General features: G+C 35.0%; 1 protein-coding gene and 1 long non-coding RNA gene across 2 annotated transcripts; one reads left to right on the top strand and one right to left on the bottom strand.

Moving 5' to 3' along the window:
* Window positions 1-3386: 3386 nt before the first annotated feature.
* LOC110937585 lies at window positions 3387-9110 on the bottom strand. Its single transcript, XR_004890691.1, has 5 exons — window positions 8795-9110; window positions 4984-7266; window positions 4741-4906; window positions 3792-4700; window positions 3387-3658 (listed from the first exon to the last, which is right to left on the bottom strand). It is a non-coding gene; the product is annotated as an uncharacterized LOC110937585 (long non-coding RNA).
* Window positions 9111-21548: 12438 nt separating this feature from the next.
* On the top strand, window positions 21549-25972 carry LOC110937586 (heavy metal-associated isoprenylated plant protein 39). Its single transcript, XM_022180029.2, has 3 exons — window positions 21549-21726; window positions 23325-23400; window positions 25267-25972. Exons 1-3 carry the CDS (start codon window positions 21721-21723, stop codon window positions 25710-25712), a joined length of 528 nt encoding a protein of 175 aa, XP_022035721.1. The 5' UTR covers window positions 21549-21720; the 3' UTR covers window positions 25713-25972.
* Window positions 25973-26744: the final 772 nt, after the last annotated feature.

Here is a 26744-nt window from a genome sequence, read left to right as displayed (position 1 = left end):
TTATTACCCTGATTGCGGCAGCACCTCGTGATTCGTGTGTGTTTATTGTAGTGTTTCTGCCTTAATTCGACGCACACAGAGTATTTGGACGTCGTTTTAACTTCCCAGATCTAGTTCCAAGGTCGGCTATTTATAGCCAAAATTTGGCCTTGCTTACGGACCGTAAACCTGATCCCTTACGGTCCGTAAGGGACACCTAAATGTCCTAGGCTTGCCACCCACGGGACTAGCCTAGCTGAGTCAACTATATTAACAAATCAGATTGTTCCAACGTTTTATTTAGATAAATGTCAACTAGGGTTTGCCCCCCTCGAGTTTTAGGGGCCCTGATCCTGATTCCGATTGTTCTGAAAATTTTAGGGCTAATGCAGAATTACTTGGGTGTCTCAATTAGGGTTTTCTTATTGACTAATTATCGTCCTAATTATTGATTTTAGTGACAGTTGTTACAGATTACAACTACAATATAACACTCAGATGAATTGTTACAACTTTAGAGAAACTAGGGTTAAGACCGCCCGCGTTGCGGCGCGGGTACATCGTAAACATTGAATGGATTAGTCCAAATGTTATATGATGCATAAACCATATGAAAAAAACACATTTCGACGTATCCAGTTGAAATCAGTGTAACCTGTATAAGCATTGTGATTGGATCAAACGTAAAGTAAATGGAATTCATATCGAACAATCATAACGTATTATATGTGACCCAACTTATACAAAGAAAACGTAACGGGTATGAAGGAAAGTATGCACATGTAATCCAAAGGGATTAATTAGAGCTTTCAAAAAAATGCGAGAAAAAGAAACCATAATTTGACTCCACTCGGTTCGAAACAAACTTTACGAAATGTACATAAAACAAACACGAAAACATATTATATTTGACCTCAATCATTTCTCAAAAAAGTTTACGTCGAAACATAGAACTTGAATTTATATGAAAACGTACATAGAAATATGCACGCAAAAATGGTTTGTTTAAACGAAAACGTATTATATTTGACCTGACTCGTCTATAAAAAAAGTTTACGTCGGAATGTAGAAGAAATCATATTTACGCATACCCGTACATAAAATATGCACGTAAAAAATAGTTTTTAAGTAAAGGAAGTATAGGGGTAAACCGAAAGAAAAAATTATTAAAAAAATTAATAGGTTAAAAACGTTCGTAAAACCGTGCCAAGTAAAAATAAAATAGATAAAAAAAATTAATAGGTTAAAAACGTATTATATTTGACCTAATGCAACAACCACATCGACTCTTAACATCGTAAAAATAAAATAGATAAAATGGTAAAAATTACACTGAACGAAAAACAGACTAAAATCGTTGAACCACTCACACCCGTTACAGTGTCTTAATACGAAGAAATTAACCAGAAACGTAAAACGTAGAAAATAATAACTTAGTCGATCTACGACCCGCCCGTTGCGGCGAACTTTTCAAAAGGGGAAAAATGGACGTGTTGCGACGGGTCTGTCAAATATGAAATAATAGAGCAAAAATGTTAGCAAAATTTAGAACGAAACGTAAAACGAAAAACTTGCGAAGGATAAAAAGTATGGAGTTCGAAAATTGTAGATAATTAAGTGTTGTGTTAAATTATAAAAGATGGAAAAGTTTGGGTTAAAAGTAAAAAATGAAAAGGGGTTAAAATGTAAATTATGAAATGTTTGGGTTAGAAGTGAAAAATTAAGTTTTTTTTTTGAAACACTCCCTAAGCACAAGTTACAAGTCATGATAGCATATATAAGTTGCTTATTAATATATGGAATAATTGGTTGGAAGAAACAGTTCCAAACATTATTAATCTGATAATTGACATGAAATCTAGTCTCGTGAATTATATGCCTCTTATTATGGGAGCTCTGCAAAAGAACAAAGACCGACAAATTCAAGCTAGGTATTAAAACTGAACAGATCAAATTCTGTTAGAACTGTATAATGAAATGATAACAGACAAAATAAAATGCAGAAAAACACGTCAATACATGGTACAATCCAGCCCCTAAAAACAAAATAAATGCAGAAAAACACATCATTACACGGTACAATCCAGCCCCTAAAACTAGTTTACCGTAACACGATCCTACAACTATTGATCGTTAGTTGTTAGTTAGTCTGGGAGCTGCCATCAATGGGCTCTTCTCCTGCAATAGAGTCCAACAACAAATGCTCTCAAATTAGCATTAGGGTTGTGCGCGGTTCGATTCGGTTCGGTTTTTGGGCAAAATCAAAACCGAAACCGAAATGTCGGTTTTCGGTTTTTCAAAAACGTTCGGTTTCGGTTTTTTTCGGCTTCGGTTTTTTCGGTTTTTACACCGGTTCGGTTCGGTTTTTCGGTTATTTCGGTTTTTGAATCAAAAGTAAGATTCAAAAATAAAAAAGTATAATTCAAAATTTAATAATCTTTCTTATATGGTTACATTTAAGTTATTATAATTAGTCTTTTTAACTAAAAATGTTTACATAAACCTAACCTTCTAATCTATTTTTATATTTTTTCAAAGTTTTTATTAGGACCTTTTCTTTTATAATACTCTGAAGATTCTTTAATTTTTATATTAAATTTTGTTATTTGTTATAGGCAATAAATAAGGATCTCAGTTATAAATAAACATCTTAATGTTTTTATTATAAGTACTTAATATTTAAGAATAAAATTAATAATTTCTAATAGCATGGGTTAAACACTTAAACTTAAACATAAAAATATATGTTTTTTTTCGTTTCGTTTCGGTTTTTTTCGGTTATTGAAAATGGTTATCCGAAAACCAAACAGAAATTTTCGATTATTAAAAAACTGAACCGTCGGTTTTTGTTTCGGTTCGGTTTTTTTCGGTTCAGTTTTGTCGGTTATTTCGGTTTTCTGCTCACCCCTAATTAGCATTATCGAGTTTGAAAGAGGTGACAGACTTTTCAAACTAACAAATAAAATGTGGCATTTGCGAAAATGCAAAAAGAGAGGTAAAAACATTAGCAAGGATAAGATGAATAACCAAATAATTTTTTTAAAGAGTTAAATGCCATTTTAGTCCTTGTGGTTTGGGTCATTTTGACAGTTTAGTCCAAATGTGTCATTTTTCCTCTGTGGGTCTAAAAAAGTTTCACCGTTGCCATTTTAGTCCACTGGGTTAACTTCATCCATTATTTCTATTAACGAGAAGGACAATTCAATCATTTTATATGTAATTTTGTTAACTAGAAGGGCAATTCGGCCATATAAAATGACTGAGTTGCCCTTCTCGTTAACAGAAATAATGGATGAAGTTAACCAAGTGGACTAAAATGGCAACGGTGAAACCTTTTTGGACCCACAGGCGAAAAAATAAAACATTTGGACTAAACTGACAAAATGGTCTAAACCACATGGAAACCACATAACACTAACACTGGCCCCAAACAAATATGAGGGCTCAAAATCCTTTTTATGAGCTTACCGTTCATTTCCTTGACAAAAGTTGAAAATTTTTAAGGTTGATTGAGCAATTGATCGAGTCCATGATATATATAGCTAGTATAGGAAAGTTCTATGGACATCTCTAAGGGCCTCGCCATTACACTGGCATACTCTTTATCGTCCTTGCAATGACGGACAATCCAAGTTGAAATGTATACCTTCTCACTATAATCAAGCGCCACTTGCATTACCTGTTTTTCAAGAACTTTTTATTAGCAATACAAACCAAAAATTAAAAAAATCTTTACTTTATAGATTATTATTTTACAAATATTATTTTTGTAATCATGATAATGCATTAATTTATTTATCTTTTTTTCTTACATCATTTTTCAAGCTATCGGGGATTTTTAGATGATTGTTTTCCATTATCCATATACGATCTGTCCAATGCAAATTTTAATCCAACTCCATTCTTATTTAACATTTTAAGTGGGCCATAACCATCATTGTCGATTGAGTTGAAAAACCTAGTAGTTAGCTCAGCAGCATGACTTTTTGTATCATGGTTGTACCACCAATGAACACCCGACAACTGTTGAGAAATTTAAGATATCAAAAAATAATTAAATATGGCATCTCAAAATTGCAATCTAATAGCTTTGTGTAACAAAAAAAAATAACAAGAACTCTTTGTTTTTCTTTCAAACAAACTGACCCTTTGCATTAAGGATTCTCGTTCTTCCAAAAACTTTCTTTGCCTTAAAAAGAACTTGATCACCATGTTCAACCAAGGTTTTAGAACACCAGTTCAGGAAGAATCTTGTTTTAGACCTATCAAACTTTGTTTCATCGAAAAAAAACCCGACTTGATTAGGGTCAGAATCATATGAACTTTCAATTTCCGATATTATGTTACAATACTCGTAACCTTGTTTAACGTTTCATCGTAACCTTGTTTATTTTTTATACGGCAGTCTTTCTAAACATTTTAATCTAGGGGTGTGAAAAAATGGGGCAAAACACGCACGGGATTCGGGAAGGCCGAGTTTTCTAAGTTCTCACAACTCAGAGTGGTTTTCCCTTGATCTTGATATATATGTATAAAGAGAGAGATGTCATTATTTGTTTACCAACTTTTTCCCTAATACGTTAATTTCCACCAACCAAAAATACTTTATATACTCATTACAAAAAAAAAATATTAAAAAAAGAAAATAATAAAGAAAAGTTAGGACACACCTTTTACCCTTGAATATCAGTGTTACACAAAACAGTTATATCAATGATTACCTAGAATGCACTAACACAAAACAGTTATATCAATGATTACCTAGAATGCACTAACACCTGGATAAACCCAACCATGCTCCGAATTACAAGACGGATATCGTAGATCCCCAGATGGGCCTAGACCGATCTCAATAGCGTATATGTTTTTTTGTTCAAAAAAACACCTTAAACTTGTCTTTAAAGTTCTTCATGAAATCATAGTAAACCTACATATTCATGACAAAGTTATCCTAGACTATATGTAACAAGTCAATATTAACAAGACTATGTTTTATAATAGTACCTCCAAAGCACTACGATCAAGTAAAACCTTCTCATTGGCGATGCCCCATGAGAGACATTCATTATTGCGTTTTCCTTGATTATCTGTGAAGAATATGTCTTGTTTTTTCACCAACCTCAAGCATCCATGAGGGTAGGGAGTATACGCCGGTATCCTTCAAAATCTTCAATGTCTTGTCAAATTGGAAGGATCATCATTGGTGCCCTCTACCGGTGCCTTGCTTCTACTCAGGTATGTATTTTTTATTTCGAACTATTAATGTGTTTACCCAAATTCGAAATACACCCGAACCCTTTTCAGGTTGGGTGGCCTAGATTTCAGTTGGTGCCCTAAAACTTGGGAATCATAATTAGTAATACGTAGTGTACACATTGATTAAGTTATCTTTATTAAATGAAAAAAAAAATATTTTTAATTCTTAACGATATATACGAGGCATTGTTTTCTACTCGCATAAACCAATTTTTATTAAGACCAACATATTTTTCTACAACTAATTTTCTTTTGTAGTTATTCATGGATTCATAGTTAATGCTTTGAATTTTTAGCAATTTCTACACACGTGTAAGTGATATATTAGTTTATAATTTGTAGGATACGAATTCAACGGAAGAGTTTAGGTTTTTCCTTAAAGACGATTTTTCTGAAATTTCTAACCAGAAATTCCAGGGCTGTTGCCTAGCCATAACAATTGTTGTTATGGTCGGCATGGTCATGCGATTGTCCAATAACGAAGGTTGTAGATATATTCTATCACCACAACCGTTAATTGATGGAAGCTATACATTCATTCCAGACATACAACAATTTTGCACTGAGATCGGGCTCGAAACTATCATTACATATCCGTTCACACGTGCTATGAGGGAAGATAAAAATTGGGATGAGAGCTTCTATGCAATTAGAAAGCATAACAAATACAAGCTTGATGGAATGACCTATCTTAATGACAAGGATGATATACAAAAGGCAATATTGGAAAATTTTGGGCCGAGAAGAAAAAAATTCCCCATTCTATGTGCTATGTATTTATGTGAGTTTGTGGATGCCGATTATGCAAAAGAGAGAAAGACATTGGAGGACCTTTATCATTGTCCTTCCAATGAGGGACATTCTTCATGTAAAAGATGGAAAAATAAAAAAAGAGGAACATGCCTTGATAATTACCGGTTGTGATACCATGCCAAAAAAAGATGCAAATGATACAAGGCCAAAACATCCCTATTGTTTGCATCTTTTTTTGGCATGGTATCACAACCGGTAATTATCAAGGCATGTTCCTCTTCTTTATTTTTCCATCTTTATCTTTTACGTGAAGAATGTCCCTCATTGGAAGGACAATGATAAAGGTCCTCCAATGTCTTTCTCTCTTTTGCATAATCAGCATCCACAAACTCACCTAAATACATAGCACATAGAATGGAGAATTTTTTCCTCTCGGCCCAAAATTTTCCAATATTGCCTTTTGTATATCATCATTGTCATTAAGATAGGTCATTCCATCAAGCTTGTATTTATCATGCTTTCTAATTGCATAGAAGCTCTCATCCCAATTTTTATCTTCCCTCGTAGCACGTGTGAACGGATATGTAATGATAGTTTCGAGCCCGATCTCAGTGCAAAATCGTTGTATGTCTAGAATATATGTATAGTTTCCATCAATTAACGGTTGTGGTGATAGAGTATATCTACCGCCTTCGTTATTGGACAATCGCATGACCATGCCGACCATATCAGCAATTGTTATGGCTATGCAACAGCCCTGGAATTTCTGGTTTGAAATTTCAGAAAAATCGTATTTAAGGAAAAACCTAAACTCTTCCGTTGAATTTGTATCCTACAAATTATAAACTTTTTATCACTTACACGTGTGTAGAAATTGGTAAAAATTCAAAACATTAACTATGAATCCTTGAATAACTACAAAAGAAAATTAGTTTTAGAAAAATAGATTGGTTTTCATAAAAATTGGTTTATACGACTAGAAAACAATGTCTCGTATCTATCATTAAGGATTAAAAATATTTTTTTTTTTTTTGCATTTAATAAAGATAACTTAATCAATGTGTACACTACGTATTACTAATTATGATTCCCAAGTTTTAGGTTACCAATTGAAATCTAGGCCACCCAACTTGAAAAAGGGTTCGTGTGTATTTCGAATTTGGGTAAACACGTTAATAGTTCGAAGTAAAAGTTTGAACAAAAATACATACCTGAGTAGAAACGAGGAACCCAGTAGAAGTGGACATCTTGTCGATCAGTGATTTAGATTTGTCGTTTCTGTTTTATTCAAAGAGATGATCAAATACGGTTAGCTTAAGACAAAATAATTAAAAAAAATTGTGAGGGTCAATTAGTGGTCTTTAGCACCATGCAACACATTTAATAAGGTTAATTACTATATTAAATAACATCACATACTTCCACTTTCAAAACACGTAGTAGAACATCATTATAGCTCCCATTCCCTTGCCTTAGTTTATAAAAACGCTATTGAATTATCGTGTCAAATGGCTGCATTAACATATCTCGCTTATTGTTTTGTCTTATAGTTTTACAAATAGAAGTGATATATATATAAAAGTTGAGAACTGGGCCAAAACGTCCATAAGGTTCGGGCCAGTGAAATGAATCTTTATTCCACAAGTGCTGCCCTAGGAAAACCCAGCAAGGTCGTTTTCCCTTGACTTTCACAAGCATAGCATATGTATAAATGTTTGGCAACAATCAGACTCAACTTAACAAGACATGGATCTATAAAACTTCCCAAACGCATCAAGGATCTATAAAACTGCTAAACTAATAAACACTTTGTTTGCAAAACAATAATGGTAAGTAATGGCTAAACCTACTACTTGTCATTCAGAATTTTATCACTATGTTTCAAATAATAGTTCTTCAGAGTGGGAAGCAACACAAGCCTATTTAAAAAATGTCATGTAAAAAGACCCCTAAAAACTTAAATACTTAATTGTGGCAGCAATATATAACACTTTGTATCAACATTGTGAGCAGCTCAAAGCAAGATCAAAGATATTCCATCAACTAACATAGCAACCTAAACAAACTATTTTCATAAACAGCACATCATCTTGTACTTTTTAGATCTTTTGCGCTTTCAAGTTTCCTAATCAGCATAAACTTACCTCCACCATCATTCAGCTACATTTTTATGTTGTCAAATGCGCAAATGCCTCGCCAGGGGCCTAGTCGCAAGGCGCAAAAAAAGCGAGGGGCATAGTATGAAAATACCATTTTAGGGGTTTTACTAGAGGAGGCAAAATGGATGGATTGGATTGGTTGTTGGGTCGGGATGGGTTTGGGTTAGAATGGGTTTGGGTCAGAATGAGTTTGGGTCAAGATAGGTAAAAGAAATAAGAAGGTAAGGATAGGTTTGGGTATGGATTTGGGTCAGGATAGGTTTGGGTATGGATTTGGGTCAGGATGGGTTGAGAATAAATCAATAATAATAAAAAATTAAAAAAAATTAAAAAAACGAAAAAAAATAAATTAAAAAAACGAAAAAAATAAATTAAAAATTAAAAAAACGATCTGCACTTTTCCTTCATATATCACGAACATAATTAAAAATCAAAGGACTAAAATACAGCATGTAAAGACCTCTCTTCATCAGTGGAAACAATAAGAACATGGTTCTACACTAAGGCAAAGAACAAGAACACAAACCGCACATCTACCTATGCATTTGTAGCCAACGAAAACCCTTAAAATCTTTCTAAATAGCTTATTAACAGGGTAAAATATTCAACAATGTTCATAAATTAGGGTTTGTACCAGAAACAATTACCAAAATATGAACAAATCCCGTTGAATTCGCGAACTGGTGAAGCTTTCCATCAGATCAAATAAGTTGGGAACTAAGAGAGTGAGATGGGGCAAGAGAAATAAGTTGGAACTAAGAGAGAGAGAGAGAGAGAGTGAGAGTGAGATGGGGCAAGAAAATGAATCAAAGGCCGGATTATATGGTGATGAAGCGAGAACGGTGGCGTATGGTATCAGCGGAAGATCGGGGATCCCTGCATGTATGGTCGTTTTCACGGTACCGTAGGGTAGAAGAAAACACGTACAGTGACTTTTCTTACCCCTCCATCAATCAAAATTTAGTAAAAATAAGGCTCATTCTATACACACCCCCCTCGTTCCTGATTACACCCCCTTGTGAGAGGAAAACTGTCGGTCCCACGCAGGCCCCACCTGTAAATATGTGAGAGGAGGGGGGTGAAAAAAGTAAATAGGGGGATGTAGAAAGTAGCACCCAAAAATAAATCAAAATACCATATAGTACTATATGTTCGGTTGATAAAGGTGTTGTGTGGTAACATTAAAAGTCCCGAATCGGTACCGTACCCTATATGTTCAGTTATGGTATCGGTATTTGATCGGGAATTTCTCATCCGTAATCAATTCCATCTCGAGTTTATATATATTATTTTTGGTTTGATTTATTTCTAATTGTTTTCTTTACTTTACTTCTTCGCTTCTTTATGGCATGAATAATCCTAGGATACTGAAATTCACTGTCATTCGACTCTTTTTCTACTAACACAATATTGAAATGACACAATTCGATAACAAATACACAAACGATCGAAAACCGATAATATATTATCGCTGAGAAACTAATATTAATATTATCTAAATAGAATAAGGTTTTCTCAATAAATTGATTTGTCTATTCTATATATGTATCACATAGGGATACTATCTATCCATGAAGTAGTTTTGAAGCGGGTGAGTCTAATATTTATAAGTGTATAAACAAACATATATGAATCTAGACCACAACTCTCGCTATTTTCATCACATGAAAATCCATCTAACTAATTTATAATAGTCTTACAGTAAAAACATTGATTGACTACGGACATTAAGAGGAAGAACTCCTTTACTCATGTATTAATATTGAACACAATAAACATTAATGTTCTAGAGCATAACCTTTATCGACTACACAGATATAATGCCAATGAGGTAGTGGTGGAATTGTTGGGGAAAGACTTGGTGTTCTTTGTGACCCAGGTTTGACTCTCACCATTCCCATTATTTTCTGCGGCATCCATGTGAAGGGCGAATACGGGTGGCGCCAGCTAGTTTTGGATGGGAGGCGAGGTTTTATCGATTATTCTGCCGGCATGCCTTCGGGCGGGTGGGGGTCGGGTTTCCGCGCATCTGGGAGAGCCAAGGTGCTGGCGGCGGTCGAGTAGTCGACCTTGACCACAGTGCCCGGTGTCACGGTGGTTGGCACGTCGCTCCTTGTCGTTCAAAAAAAACTACAATTGTTCATTTTACCCAAATACTCCATAAGTTATTAGACAACCTGTTCTATTCCATCCGTGATCAGACAACCTGTTCTATTACTACACATAATTACTTTCTTGCAAATCGATACCAGGCATTTTCCTCCCAATAAGCATATATAATATGTAATATCTTATCTCTTATATCAATTAATATTGTTCACTTTACCCGGTAGGAGCTAACAAATTTATTTTTGATTATCCGAGTAGAAACTCCCACTCGAGCACACTTAAATGTGGACTCATCAACAAGGGCGGACCTAAAGTCAACCCAAGGTGGGCGGGCGCACCCCCGGGGAAAAAAAATTTAGTGCTAAATTCCGTCGAAAATCCCGTCCGCGCCCCTTGGAATTTTTCGTCCGCACCCCTTGGAATTTTTCGACCGCAACCTTGAAGTTTTTCGTCCGCACCCCTTAGGTAAAAAGTGTTATCAATTTATATTTTAAACCCAAATACCCATATCTTTACCCACTTATAATTCCTAACTAGCTAGCCCACTAAGTCTTAGCCCATTAACCACCCAACAATATTTCAAACTATAATAAAATAATTAAAGCCCAAAACCTTTAGAAATTCTCTCCCTCTCTCTCTCTCTCTCTCTTGCGTCCCTGCACTGCCAACGAACAACATCACCCAGTGACAACAGTCCAGCAGTCGGCAACCACCGTAATCAGCCACCATACCACCGTCGTTTGACACCAAATCTAACCGGAATCCGAACACGGGTAAGTTTCTTTGTTATTTTGATGATTTTGGTTGATATTATAGGAGAAAAAAGGGTAATAAAGTTGTTAAATAGGTTTGAAATTTTATGTGTTTTGACGCTGTTTATGGTTGTTTAGATGATTTTTAGGGTGATTATGTTGTTTATATATTTTTAGGGTGATTACAACTTACGTTATGATTTCTAGGGTTTGAATAGTTGAAAGTTAAAATTGAAACATTATGTTATGGAGCGATGAACTTATGTTATATAAAGAAAGAATTGCTTAAAAAATTAGTTTTGGATAGATTTCAAAAAATGAAAACCCGTAGGGCGTCGACGTTTTAATTATGTTTGTAACAAGGTTTGACATGTTTTTGATGATTATATAAATTTAGTTTGATGTTCGTTTATTTTACATGACCCGACCCGACCCGACCCGATACGAACCGATTTTTTACTTATATACCTAGGGGCCTAAAATTTTTAAAAATGTTTCGCACCCCCATGGAAAAATTCCCGGGTCCGCCACTACTCATCAACAACCATTAGGTCTAAAATGTGTTAGTGATATTTAAGATAATGTATTCATTATGTATGCCTATCATCTTTCTTGTCCATTGCAGATACAAAACTTGCATATGGTTATTTCGGAAATTAAATTACTTATATCTAAGTTTTGAGTTGTTAAGTAAAACATGAACTTCATCTTCTTTTGCTCTTGTTTGGTTGTAGATACAAGTTTGCCTTTATTTTCTTCTGGCTGTTTATAAGTTTTATCTTCTTTAGAAATGGTGAGCAAGAAAACCGAAATAACCGAACCGTAACCGAATAACCGAAATAACCGAACCGAAACAAAAACCGGCGGTTCGGTTTTCGGATTTTTAATAACCGAAAATTTCGGTTCGGTTTTCGGATAAACTTTTTCAATAACCGAAAAAAACCGAACCGAACCGATAAGGTACAATCCATATATTTTTATGTTTAAGTTTAAATTTTTTAAGTGTTTAACCCAATGCTAGTAAAAAATGTTAATTTTATTCTTGAATGTTAAGTGTTTATAATAAAAACATTATAACTGAAATGATTTATTATTACCTATAAGATATAACAAATTTAATATAAAAATTAAATTTAATAAAAACTTTGAAGAAACATAAAAATAGATTAGAAGGTTAGGTTTATGTAAACAATATTAATTAAAGAGGTTAACTATAATAACTTAAATGTACACATATAAAAAGATTGTTATACTTTTTATTTTTTGAATCTTACATAATTTTTTTCCAAAAACCGAAATAACCGAAAAACCGAACCGAACCGACGTAAAAACCGAAAAACCGAAACCGAAAAAAACCGAAACCGAACGGTTTTTAAAACCCAAAAACCGACATTTCGGTTTCGGTTTTGATTTTACCCAAAAACCGAACCGAACCGAACCGTGCACACCTCTAAGCATAATATATAATCTCAAAGTTGGTGTTTACCACACATGCATAATGCATTACGATTGTTTTTTTTTTTTTTTCAACAAGACTATTTTTGATATCCAACTGAGCTAATATTAAATTAAGTAACCAACGTATTTTTCATATCCAACTGAACTAATATTAAAGAGTAAATTGCCATTTTATTCCCTGAGTTTTTGTTCAAATTGCTATTTTAGTCCAAATAGTTTTTTTTTTCTCCTCTGGGTCTCTGAATTTTCCTTTTTCTTGCCATTTTAATCATATTTCCTAACTTAATCTAAAAACAAGGTTATAATCAGAGGTATTTTTGGCATTAAATTATTATGAGATTTATAAATTATGTTGTCAACTACCTCTGGTTATAACATATTTTTAGACTGGGTTATGCAATGTGATCAAAATGGCAAGAAAATGGAAAAGTCAGGGACCCGGAGGAGAAAAAAGAATATTTGGACTAAAATGACAATTTACTCAATATTAAATCAAGAGTAAAGTACAATTTGTGTTCCTGTGATTTACATGAAATCGCAGGTTACCATCTGGGTCCTTGTGGTTGCAATTTCCTGCCAAGTTTCTAATCTTAGACATTGTTTGTTGACCGCTTGTTTGTTTGTTAACAGGGACATTAAAGTCTTTTGAATGTGTACGGCCTCGTATTTACTTTAGTACCCTTTATAAAAACATATAATGAGTAAATTTCAAAGTTCGTCCTTTATGTATGTCTAATATATCAAAGTATGTCCTTTATCTTTAATAACCTCAAAAAACATACTCAATGTTTGTAAATTCTTACAAGTTATGTCCTTTAGTCATAACACAATCAGTTTTCATGGTTAAAGTTGACTAAGTCAACCCCACATAAGGGTATTTTAGTCATTTTATCCTAAATATTATAATAAATAATCATAAAACCAATAAACAATTTAGATTTAATATTAATTTACATACTCTATATGTAAATACATACAGACATTTAATATATACATTCTCCTTCTCTCTCTCACCTACCCCCACCACCACCACCACCACCACCACAACTCACCTGCCACCACCATCACCACCACCACCACAACTCACCTGCCACCACCATCACCACCACCACCACCACCGATCTGCCACCACCACCACTTTCACTCTCTTACTCTACCTGCTCTCTCTCAATCTCTCTCTACAATCTCCTCTTTCTCTCTCTCTCTCTAAACTTCCGTCTCAAAACCGCCACAGGCACCGGCGGCGATGACAAATACAAAACCAACCCGCCACCATCACCCAACGACAGCCAACACCACCGCCTCTGATTTGCGATTACAAACAACGTACCTGAGATTGGAATAAATTAGGGTTTTCGTTTCTTGCAGGTTGCCAAGATCTCACAGATCTGAGAGTGGCGGTGCCCGGGTGATGGTGGTGGTCGAGTGGCGGTGGTCGGTTGGCAGATCGAGTGGCGGTGGTGGTTGTGTAGAACAGAGAGAAGTATGGGTCGCGTGGTGGTTGTGGCAGATCGGTGGCGGTGGTGGCAGATCGAGTGGCGGTGGTGGCAGATCGGTGGCGGTGGCAGGTACTTTCTTCACTTCTGAGTTTCAGACGTTCGTTTTTAACGGATGTTAGATTGATAAGTGTGCTAATTTTTAGACATAACCCCTTTTTATTAAGGATGGCAACAAGCCGGTTTGGGATGGCAGGCTTCTATTGCGGTGGCGGTGGCGGTGGCAGGTGGGTTGTGGTTGTGGGGGTAGGATAATTAGAAAGAGAGAGAGGGAGAAGACATTCTGTATATATACACATATATAATTCTGTATATATTTATAGTTTTTGATGATTATTTATTTTAATATTTATGATAAAATGACCAAAATACCCTTATGTGGGGCTGACTTAGTCAAATTTAACCATGAAAAATAACTGGATTAGGACTAAAGGACGTAACATGTAAGGATTTTCAAACATTAAGGATGTTTTCTGAGGTTATTAAAGATAAAGGACATACTTTGATATATTAGACATACGTAAAGGACGAACTTTGAAATTTACTCTAAACATTATTTACATATTTAGATTTCTTTTCTTGTTACCTTTTACACTTTTTTTTTCTTGAAACGTCCACATCCTAATAATCCGATTCTATATGAATCAAACTTGCTATTTTATATGGTTTTTAGTTTTGGAAATGTTAAAACTCACAAATGATATATTAATAAGTTATACCTTTGTTCGATGAACAATGTACTTAGCGAGAAACCAAACTAATCGAATTGTAGTATTGTTTGCATTTTGAGCTAGTTTGATGATTTCTACAGACAAAAATTGATTGGTTTCATCTAAATAGTTTGTTAAACCACCCACTCTTGACGAATAGTGATACATAGCCTTTTTATTCACACACACAAGTATGTGCGAGTGCGCGTTTCTGTTATTGTTTCAAACAAGGATCACACGTTGACGTTGTTATTCCTTTTCTGCACTGTGGTGTTTCCTTTAGTTTTTCATATACGAGTTTCAGAAATTCTGTATAATAATAAAGAAGTGATTATTCCAAGTATAATTTTAATATAAACACCTTTGTTGAGCCTATTAATTTGTAGTGGTTTAACTAAATAGGTAAAAAGTGACAGTCATATTTTAACTAAGAGTAAACTGCCATTTTGGTCCCTAAGGTTTGGTCACTTTTGCCACTTTAGTCCAAAACTCAAAACTTTTACATCTGAGTCCCTGTGGTTTCAGTTTTATTTCCATTTTGGTCCAAAAGTAAAATAAGATCAGATTTCTCAAAAAAAAAATTGGCTTTTTGTCCTTTTCCTCAATTTAGTAAAGGGTATTTTTGTCATTACAAGTTTATTATAATAAATTTTTAATTAAAATATAAAATAAAATTATATCTCATCTTCTCCTCCAAAATAAACCCTTTTATTATCTCATCTTCTTCCCCAATTATATCTCTGCTATAACTACCTCCCCAAACTCTCTCTTTCTTTCTCTCACACATCAACCATCATTCCCTACCACCGTGCACCACAACTGCCATCGCCATTCACCACCACATCCATCCACCGTACCACCACCAGCTCCATCTCATTCCACCAATAACCGTCGATTTCTCCTTCATCCTAGCCCTAACCTTCTGCTCCGCCCTACGCGCCGCCACCGCCTCCTTCTCCGGATCCAACCGTCTCGGCCAAGGCGGCTTCGGCTCTGTCTACCGCGGAACCCTAACTAACAACCAAAACGTCGCCGTTAAGGTAATGGACGCTGGTTCTCTCCATGGTCCGGAAAGAGTACGGGTTCGACAAGGATGATGTGCTTAAATCTCCATAAACAACACCTAAACTTTGGTAAGCCAATGTCAAAACTGTCCTCCATGACTATTTCTGTACACAAAAGATAAGATTTTCAAATGGGTATTTTTAATTTGTATTTAGGCAAATTACAACATACCCATCTCACCTTTTGATGATTCTGATGAAACCCAGATTCCAGATCCATTATAAGTTGCTTCAGATTAATAAAATTTCCTACTTTAGCTGATGACTCATTGAAGAAAAGTAACAAAATTGTTTAATGTGAGAAAGTGGTAAGATGGGAGTTGAAGTATGACGAAAACAAGTGCAAAATTGGAGCCTAAAAACTGTATTATTAGAATAATTGGGTGTGACTTTGAGCAGTGGTGGAGGTGGAGATAGATGGTGGCGGTGGTGGAGATTGATGGTGGTGAAGGTGGTGATGGATGGTGGTTGTTATGCAGAGGAAAGAAAGTCAGAAGAAGAAGTGTGTGTGATGGGACCCACAAAAAATCTTTGTTTTAATAGGTTAAATGAAAATCAGTTGGACAAAAATAGCCCTGCATAAAAAGATAAAATGGATAGGTTGCAACAGTAAAAAAAGAGGTTTTTGAATTTTGGACTAAAATGGCAATAAAAGTGAAACCACAGGGACCCAGATTTAAAAAAGTTTGAGATTTGGACTAAAATGACAAAAGTGCCCAAACCACAGGGACCAAAATGGCAGTTTACTCTTTAACTAATAACACAATTACTTTTTTAATCTTTTATATGACAAATGAGAGTAAATGGTTTGATTGGTTTATTGCGAGTTAGGGACTGTTTGGCAACATCTGAATGGTTAAGTGCTGAACCAGTAAGAGGTCTAAACCATTAAGTGTTGAACCAGTAAGAGATCTGAACCATTAAGAGTCTGTATAATGATTAACCGTTCAGAGGCAAATGTCTAATCAATTCAGATTAGAGGTCTTAACCATTCAGACTTTGTATTAAGAGGCAAATGTCTGAACCATTCAGACATCTGCTCATGAAACAAACAGTCTGAACCATTAAGTGCTGAACCAGTAAAAGGTCTGAACCATTAAGAGTCTCATTAAGATGTAAACAAACAATCCCTTAGCCCACAAGCCAAGCCCTTTACACACATTATAACCGATGGAACGCTGCATCGGTTTAATTGCTCATGGAACACCACATCGCTGATCACAAAATAATTCATGTGCTTGACTAACTCACAAAAATATACAACAATATAAGTGATGGGTGAATATCTGAAAAAAATATGATATTGGCTTACATTTCTCAAATAGATATTTTTATATCAAAAACCGCACTTTACAAATCGACTGTGCCACATAATTTACATGAATCAAAATTTGATGTAGCTTTACTTTGAGATAAATTATATTCTGGTTGTTGGTGGTTAGCTTTTTAAATTCTATATTATAAATAACTCTTGCTGGGTAGTGGGTTCCATTTTAAACTAATACTGATTTGTGTTTTAAACGTGCATTTGAGATCCATTTTTGCTTTATATTAAATCAATTTATTTACGTTAAAGAAATAGAATTTGTATATTCTTTAACCAATAACATACTATTTTATACTTTCAAAACGTTTTCAAACAATTCGGTGATGTTTGTTTTTTCTAAAAAGCTCTGCGTAAGCTTTTCTGTCTGTGCTGCGCAGACCACGCGCAGACTGTTTGTTTTTTCGAAGACGTTTCATTAAAAAACGTCTGCGCGAGCGTTTCTTGGTGCAGACTTGGCCCAGCCACTTCTAAGATCTTCTAAGGTTTGCAGAGGGTTAAACACCACCACTCACCACCACCGCCCATCACCACCACCACCACAGTTCACTACCACCGTTCACCACCCACTACCGTCATCACCACCACCGTCCACCCACCACCATCGTCTACCACCATCACCGTCCAGCACCACCACAACCGTCCTTACACCACTACCAGTTTATTTTAGAAGTCTGCATACGTTAAAAACAAACAGCCTTCTTCTTGTAGACTGTAGAGATTTGGTCCATCTCTTCTTTTACAAATGTCTGCAGATGTGGTCCGCAGATTGTAGACATTTTACCTCTTAAAAAACGAACAGCATCTTCATTTGTAGCTACCATACTAGCCGGTGGATTAAAGGTCTCTACGAGTCAGATCATCTCGAAAACAATTATAGCGATTTGACCCGGTTATCCTGAATTCTTTCAATTCAAGGCTCAAACCAAACCATTGGTTATTCAATTTTTTCTGACTCCTCTAGAAAAATCTAACCATTAAGTTAAAAGAGACCAAACCAAACCATTGGTTATTTCCAAAACTCAGGGCCGGCCTTTGGGTAAGTGAAGTGAAGCTCTTGCTTTGAGCCCCCACTTTTGAAGGGTCCAAATTATCATTTTTACTCTTTATTTGGGCTTGGAATTTGGAAACGATGATAGAAGCTTAGACCATGTGTAGTGGTGCACATGAATAATGCCCCCACCCATGGGCATTGTGCGACACGTGTCATCCCAGTCAGCAAATGGGCATTACGGGCGTTTTTCACAAATAGGCGTAGTGGGATAATGCCCAATAATGCCCCATTAATGATTACCCAATTATATAAAAAAATAAAAGTAAACTAAACTAAAAATTAGGTGGAATATTCTTATTGGCCAAAATGGAAATGAGAATGCATGCAATGGCGTGATTACAAAAACGCCAAAACCATTTTCTGCTCGGAACACGCCACAAAACGCCGCCCCGTAATGGGCTTTGGGCGTGATTAGGCGTTTTTTTTGAATTTTTTTTATAAAAAACGCCCCACTACGGGGGGTCTTAGAAATTAGGTTTCAGAATTGAAAAAGGTAGGAAATCGATGCGTTCGGCGCGTCAAAACTAAAAACCAAACCATCATTTATTCACTCAATTCGCTTAATTTGGGTGAGTTTTGTTGTTGAGAAACATTTTTCTAACAAAAAAAGATTTTTCTAACATGATATCTCTATACAATATCTGATACTGTATATATTAGTTATTGAACCAAAATGTATTATACATACCAAACTTACAAGTAATTTTTCTTACCTATATTAGAATAGTTTTTACACAATGTTTTAAATACCGGCCGATAATATCGGTTATACCAGCCGCGGTCTCGAGCCTGGTACGATAAAGGCCGGTTAAACTAGCAAACGGTAAATGTTATGTGTCAGCGGTAAATCCTGTAATACCGGTTCAAACCGTTGTACCGGTTTGTTAATCTACAAACTTGATTTTTAATTTTTAAGTTTTTTTTTATAAAATCCCGATAATTCCAAGATTTACCTTCCATATTTCGGTGAAAAAACCTAGCGATCATTGATCGCTTGCCGCGAAAAGTTTCATGCTTTCCATCGAGGCTACCTGTCCATTCCATTGTTGTGTATAGGGCTGCAAACGAGCCGAGTCGAGCCGAGCTAGACCCAGCTCGAGCTCGGCTCGAACTCGATTCAAGTTGGCTCGAGCTCGAATTTCAAATCGAGCTGAGATTTGAGGCTCGAGCTCGACTCGATTAGAATTCGAGCTAGCTCGGCTAGGCTCGATCTAGCTCGAACTAACAAAAAACCGCAAAATTTACTACCTAAAAAGCCCTTAAAAATGAATTTCTTCATATACTAAGGGCCATAATTGTCATTTAATTTAACCATATGGCTAAATATGCAAGTATAAATAGTTAATTCACCTTATACATTGTCTTTACCTTCTTTTATAGGGGAAATACTCCCTTAGTTTTTGTTTTCTAAGTGATGTGGGACAAAAAAATGGAAGATGTAAACCTTATCGAGCCAGCTCACGAGCCGAGCCGAGCCGAGCCGAACTGGCTCGTTAACAACCCAGCCAATTTCGAGCCAAGCTTTCTTCAAGCTTTTTTCGAGCGAGGTTGAATTATTTTTCAGCCCTATCCAGCACAATTTAAAACCAGGTTTTTAAAACATTGGTTCTACTTGCTATCTTATCCTATTGTATCATTATTACAAGAAGAAAAAACATCATATTTATTTCAAAAGATTAAAAATAAAAATATAAAAGAATACGTGAGTGGATGAGGTATATTCTATATGCATGGATGGTACAAATCATAACGGACAACTGATGATCTAATAGGAATGATAACACCATCCATAAGTTTATGAATCGAAAAATAAACGATACCAGGTCGTAAAAGAAATCATGAAATAGAACCTACCATAAACTTAATTTTTTTTTTTTTAAAAAAAAAAGAAAAAATGTGAGCTGGATCAATAAATAATGGACCCCAACCTACTAGGATTGTGGCACCAAATCTTATGTCCTTTATTTTCCACTATCGATTCGAATATCAATGAAATGAGTTTACAAAAAAAAATTGAGTTAAGTTTTGTGTAAACGGTTGATAATTGGCGGTCGGTTTTTGACCCGACTAGGTCTCGGTTCAATCCTAAAGTGGTTGGTTTCTTGTCTGACAAGACGTGGTTTAAATTTAATCCTTAAATGAGGGGTTTCCATTTCGATTATGTTTCCAAAATCATGGTCTAGCATTGACGTATTACATTTAGCGTAATTACTTTACATGCACTATACAACTGATCAAAGTAGTATTTAATGTGTTACATATAGTGTTGTCAACATGACAACATATATAGAGAGAGTTAGTATATACACAGAGAGTTGTCAACATGACAACATAAGGAGTGCTATTGTCTAGTAGTTCTTGTAAAAGTCACAGGATAGAATAATCCGTATAGTATACTCCAACATATACCATATCCACATAACATTAGGATGTGTTGATGTGTTTCGATAGACGTATTAAAAACTAACATTAAAAAAAGATTTATTGAAATTTCTAGTGTCTTTAGGTAGTTTAGTGATGAAACTCTGCAATCATGAGTAATGTTGTTGCATGAACCTTGGAGCTTGCATCCTTGCTCAATAGAATCATGGTGTTCTTCTTGGTATGTGTCTTGTTCCACCCGATCAGTCATTTTCCAAAGTCTACCCCCCCCCCCCCTCTCAAGATTATAGGTTCAAATTTTATATAAACATATATTATAGGTGTATAACTTAATCAAACAAGTCAATAAGGTGTAGTCAACTTAACTTACTGTAATTGTTATTATAAGACCATACGTAGTGGTAGGGGTGAATAATGCATCTCTCATGGGCGTTTTCCGCCGTGTGTCATCCTAGTTAGCAAAGGGGCGTTTTGAAGAAAGGGGTGTACTGGGATAATGCTCACACCCTTGGGCGTTGTTCGACACGTGGCACTCCCATAATTACCCAATTATTTTTTTTTTTTAATTTTTAAAACTAATAATCCTACTATTGGCCAAACCCTTCTGCTCAATGCCGTTGTATAAAGAACGCTTCAGCCCAATTTCTCCAAAACAACGCCCATGGGGGCGGAAGATTAGGCGTGGTTGGACGTGGATTTATAAAAAAAAACACCCGAAACTTGGACGACTACGCATGGTCTAAGGGTGAAGGAGGGCGTAATACTTAGACGGAGACGGGTACTTGCAGGTTGGGTTGGGTGCTTGTGGGCTTGTGGGTACACCGTCGCAACCTTGACGAGTTTGGCGTGTGAGCTAGTTTGCTAGTTCTAAAACCGAGAAGGTGAAAAATTGTGTAAAACTTTAAAAGTTGAACACGATAATTTGGGCTTCTTGTTTGCAACTGAAATTGGCACTTTAAGACTTATCATTTTTACTATTTCTTGCACAAACATTTGACTAGTACTATTATTATTATTAAATCAAAAACAACATTATTTTCATTCTCTCTCCTACTCTGCCAATTCTTGTTTTCTATTCCTCCACTCATATCTTCACTGCTTTTCAGTAAAGCATTATTTATATCCTACACTTTTGATCTCTCTCTTTACATCTTTCTTCTTCTCTGAGTTCCAACTGCAATTACAATTCTCTCAACTCACACAATTCAATTCAAAAGCACCCACATGAAGGTTAGATTCTATTCTCATATATTCTGAATCTTTCCATTTTGTTTTCAAGATTCTGTATATTGTGTTTTATTCCTTAGTTTCTGCTCATTCCCCTGTTTCCAAAGTTCTGTTTCTTTCATCTTTATGTTTACAAGATTCTGTATTTGCATTTGTTTAAATTGTTTTCAAAAGCAAATTCCCCTGTTCTCAAATAAAGTTTTCCCCTCTATGTTTTCAAGATTCAAATTTTCAATTGTTGTTCTTATCTTCAAAAATATATTTCTAAATGTGTTTTGTTTTCTTAGAATCCCAAAACTAGATTCATTTGATTCAATGAATCTGCTTCTTTCCTCTGTTTCTCTTCCTTCATGTTTCCTAGATTTTTTTTAATGCCAACAGAAATACAGAATCAATCCTAAACACTCTCAAGGCATCCACTGTCACGTCACTGAACCAAACGGAGTACTCCAAGAGTAACCTGAGTCCATCACCAATTCTGGGAAATACCCGATAACCCACCCGTCTATAGGTACGACGGTGAAATTACCGGTAAAACCCGTTTGGCTCAAGGATCAAACCCAAATCCCAGTGTCTTCTATCATTGTTCACCAATACCTCACTTTGCATTATGTGAGAATTGACCCTCCATCTCTTAAAATAAATGCAAGTTTTCCCTCACCTCATCTAAAGATCATTAGCTCATGTTTCCTAGATTTCATATCATTTTCGCTTAAAACAAAGAACATGTTCCTGTAGCTATATGATGTTCTTAATACGTGCTTTAATAAAAACATACTTTTGTGTGGTCTTTAATATATCTTTAAAAAGGTTTACAACTTTTTAACATACAATTCCATTTTAAAATTTGTCAAATGCACCTTTCTGTTTGCTATAATTTGGGTATTTTAGTTTAAGAACATTTTCTTAATTTGTGACGTATTTCAATACAATAATCAAGATTGAGATATAAAACGTGTACGTATATCTTTGTATAATATTCGCCTCGTGTTGCCCCATCATCGATCCCTAAAAAGCACGATAATGTGCCTGTCAACTACAAATAATTGTACAATAATGACTCTAAAAGAGAGTTATGTAGCGTGATCTAAGGGCGATCGGGGTGCACACCGAAAACCCCATCGGGGAGGTGTTTTGCCGAGCGAGGATACACCGCCATCCATGCGGTGAGGTAGAGAGAGGAGAGAGAACCGGTGGCGGCTCACCGAAGAGAGAGAGAGGGAGGAGAGAGAGAGGGAGTGACCAATCAATGCTTTTTTTTTTTAAAAAAAAAAAAAAAACCAATTCACCTAAGAGGGGAGTGCCGCCATCAATTTAGGGTGTTAGGGGAGTTTAAGAGGGGAGTTGACGTGACACACGAGGATTGGTTGGGCGTAAGAGAGGGGACTCACCTCTTAGGTGAGCACCCCTTACACCCTAAATAGTGGAGATGTTACCCCTTCAAACAACGTTTGATTAATTTTTTGAAATTAAATCCTATACAACTAAAGAATATATATTTTTTCACATCATTTTTATATAATTTTGGAAAATTTAAATAAACTTAATGAATAATGTTTATGTGTTTTTAAATTTGATTCTTATTTGGTTTGAATTCACAGAAATTTATATTGAAGTTGGACTTGAATGATGAAAAAGACAAGAGAAAGGCTATGAAGACCGTTGCAGCTCTTTCGGGTAAATTTCTTTAACGTGTATTTTTGTAAATAGAACATTGAATTGTGTTAAATTGGTATGTTTATTAAAAATGTAACTATTTAACTGTATCGTTTAAATGAAACTATAAATAATATATATAAAATGATCGCATAAAATATTATCCCATATAGTTCTTCACTTTTGGGATTTTTTGTCATTTTTATCCAAACGGCATACTTTTTTTTTGCCAAAATCGTCCTTGAGATTTGGGATTTTTTGCCAAATGGAGAATTCCACGTCAACTTTGTTTTCCACGAGGTTGAAGGAAAGACGTTTTTGTTGCTACTTTTGGATTAATGTTTTAAAATCAGGATTTAATTTGTTCAACCAGCCAGCATTGGCGAACCCAAAATTTATTTTTTGTGGGTACAGATGAGGGGTTTAACTATATTTTTCAAGAGGTGTGATCGGATTTTTTTGACTAAAAAATACACTATTTTTTTTTTCAAAGGGTGCACTCACCCGCCCACGCATCAACATGGGTCCGCTCCTGCCAGCCAGTCCCATAGTGATTTCTTTCTGTTTTTCTAGCTCACTTACAACGAGTCAGTGACTCAGTTCATGTGTGCTCGATTCATAGCTCATAACCAAAAAGGTTGCGACAACGGTTATAGGGATTAATTAGTTGGACAACTGATTTGATCAGGTTTTAAATTAATGTACGTATTATCTCAAATGGCCATGTCACTATTAAAAAATCATATATTAATTGATTGATAACAAAAAGGGTGAAAAGAAGCAAAGTTGTGAATGGTTTATATCTTCCCATCCCATGTATATTTAGCTTTTTGTGTTCCACACGGCAAAGATGGTCTCTTTATATCATCAAATATTCATAGAAATGATTGTTTTTTCTGCAGTGTATATATGTAACGTATGCATTACTAAAAGTACATGTTATAGGAAAGTTGTAATAATAAAAATTTAATAATGGGCAGGGAAAATGACACTTGATATTCTGTACCACCAAAAATGACGTGGCTCAATAATGTCGATTCATCTTAGCTTTTAGTGCAAAAGGGGAATTATCGAGTGGGTGAGGTTTCTTGGATAAATATAGTTTAATAATATTACATTCGTGGTAGAATTGATCATCTTTGTATATTATAATATGCGTCTAAAACAAATGAAATATGTAATTAGAAGTGATCATCTTCTAAAAAACAATTTGTTGTGATAGTTGTAACTATATACGATTTTTTATTTCATATGCTTTCTTAGTCACACATGTATTGTTGTAAAACATAATAATGTTTTACATAAAAGATAAAGATTAAGCATGTAAATTAAGATAAGAGATTGATAGTTGTATTATGTTATTAACTTTAAATAAAAAAAATTGCTACGGCTAGGATTTAGGTTTAGAGATCACAATGGCCACATAGTGAGACATTTATGTGGTTCATAATAAGTGACCAAAAGGTTGTATGCTTGCGTATAACAAAAGGATTATTGAAGTCATTTTCCAAATATAATCAAAGAGACAATGATGGTTTTAAAAGGATTTTAATTAATATTTAGAAGTACAAACATATGAAGAGAATGATAGTAATAGCCTAGATGTTTTTGTTTGTTCTTAGTGATGTCAAATTGTGATTGAAATGAAAGCATCAAATAGGAAATATTAGGTTTAGTTTTTTTTGGCCGTTTATAAGTGAAAAATTATGGATAAAAACAAAAGCGGATTATGTTGTCTTGACGTGAGGAAAACAACTTAAATATGTGCACCATACGTCTCAACGTTGTAGCACATCATTTGAGTACTAAACAATATTGAAACTTCATACACATCCATATAAGTTGTATATGATAATTTGTTGAGCAAAGAAGATTATGTCTATATAGGTATTGATTCGATCACCATAAATATGAAAGAGAAGAACCTAATAATAGTTGGAACGGTTGATCCAATAAGTGCGGTCAGCAAGCTTCGGAAACTTTGGCCTACGTATTTAGTTGCCGTTGGGCCCGCTAAAGAGCCTGAAAAGAAAGAGGAGCCTAAGAAAGAAGAAGAGAAGAAAGAGGAGCCCAAAAAAGAAGAAGAAAAGAAAGAGGAATCAAACAAAGACGAACCAAAAAAGGAAGAAGACAAAAAGGAAGAAGCCCCAAAGGAAGAGACAAACAAAGACGAGTCTAAAACAGAAGAGAAGAAAAGTGCCCCGCAAGAACAATTTATAGGAATGCTTATGCCCTATAAACCATACTATCCTCCTATGCATACCTACTATAACTATCAACCACCATATCAACATAGCATTGAGGAGAACCCTAATGCATGTGTTATTTGTTAAAATAATGTGTAATTGAGGATATACTCTTTAAGGGATTGTCTCCAAGTCTTTAGACAGGTTGTCAATGTGCATTATATCAATGCAATTATGAGGCAAGGATAGTCAAGAAAGAATGAGAATGCCTATTTGTATATAAGTGATTAAGTGATATATGCTTTTATTTTTGATAAAGCTGTACAACACCTAATAAAAAAAAAGTCCTACTTATCATAATGTAATCATAGAACGTTATAAATAGTTTTGGACGTGTTTGTGTATTCTTTTACAATGTATATATACTCTTGCGATCATAATGTCCGAGCTCTAAGTCACTTACTTATAACTTTAACATCACTTTATGAATTGTGTATCGTATATACGTATATGTGTGTTCGCGTGCACTTGTGCACACATGAATTTAAATTTGAATGCTTGATTACAACAGAAAAAATAGTCAATACCACTATCAGAAAACAGGGTTTTGGTCACAAAACAGTTGCAATTGCCCTGTTGTCATCATTTTGCAACCAAAAAATGTAATGGCAAAAACAACCGTGTCAATCGCTTTAATGCCACCAATTAGTGACCATTTTTATTTTTTGCTACCAGATTTTTACCATCATAAAAGTCAAAAATAGTGCCAACCGAGCCTTGTTTGCTACGTATCCGTGACAAAAATTATTATGTACAACCCTCTACTATACAATAATATTTATGTAAATATATTGTAAGCTATATTATACTTCATATGATGATATGCAAGTGTATATACATATGTATATAATTAAAGGTTTTAAGATGGAGTAGGACCATGTGTATTATTGTTGTTTTATTTGACCCATGTGCGTAAGTGGGGGAAGGAAGCAACTTGAATGCTTTGGTACTAAAAAGCACGTGTCAAAGAGAAATAACTTTTGTATTCGTTATTTCCTTGAGTGGAAATTTTGTTTCTTACGTGCGTCATGTAACTTTTTTTATTTAATGGAGTAAACTAGAAATTGATTTGTATGCGTAGCGTCGCGGCCAACGAAGTACGAAGTTGAGATGCTGTTG

This window comes from Helianthus annuus, chromosome 4, assembly GCF_002127325.2.
Source record: "Helianthus annuus cultivar XRQ/B chromosome 4, HanXRQr2.0-SUNRISE, whole genome shotgun sequence".
NCBI classification, from domain to species: Eukaryota; Viridiplantae; Streptophyta; class Magnoliopsida; order Asterales; family Asteraceae; genus Helianthus; species Helianthus annuus.
The sequence above is the reverse complement of the archived record's forward strand: the minus strand, read 5'-3'. Positions and strand labels throughout refer to the sequence as shown.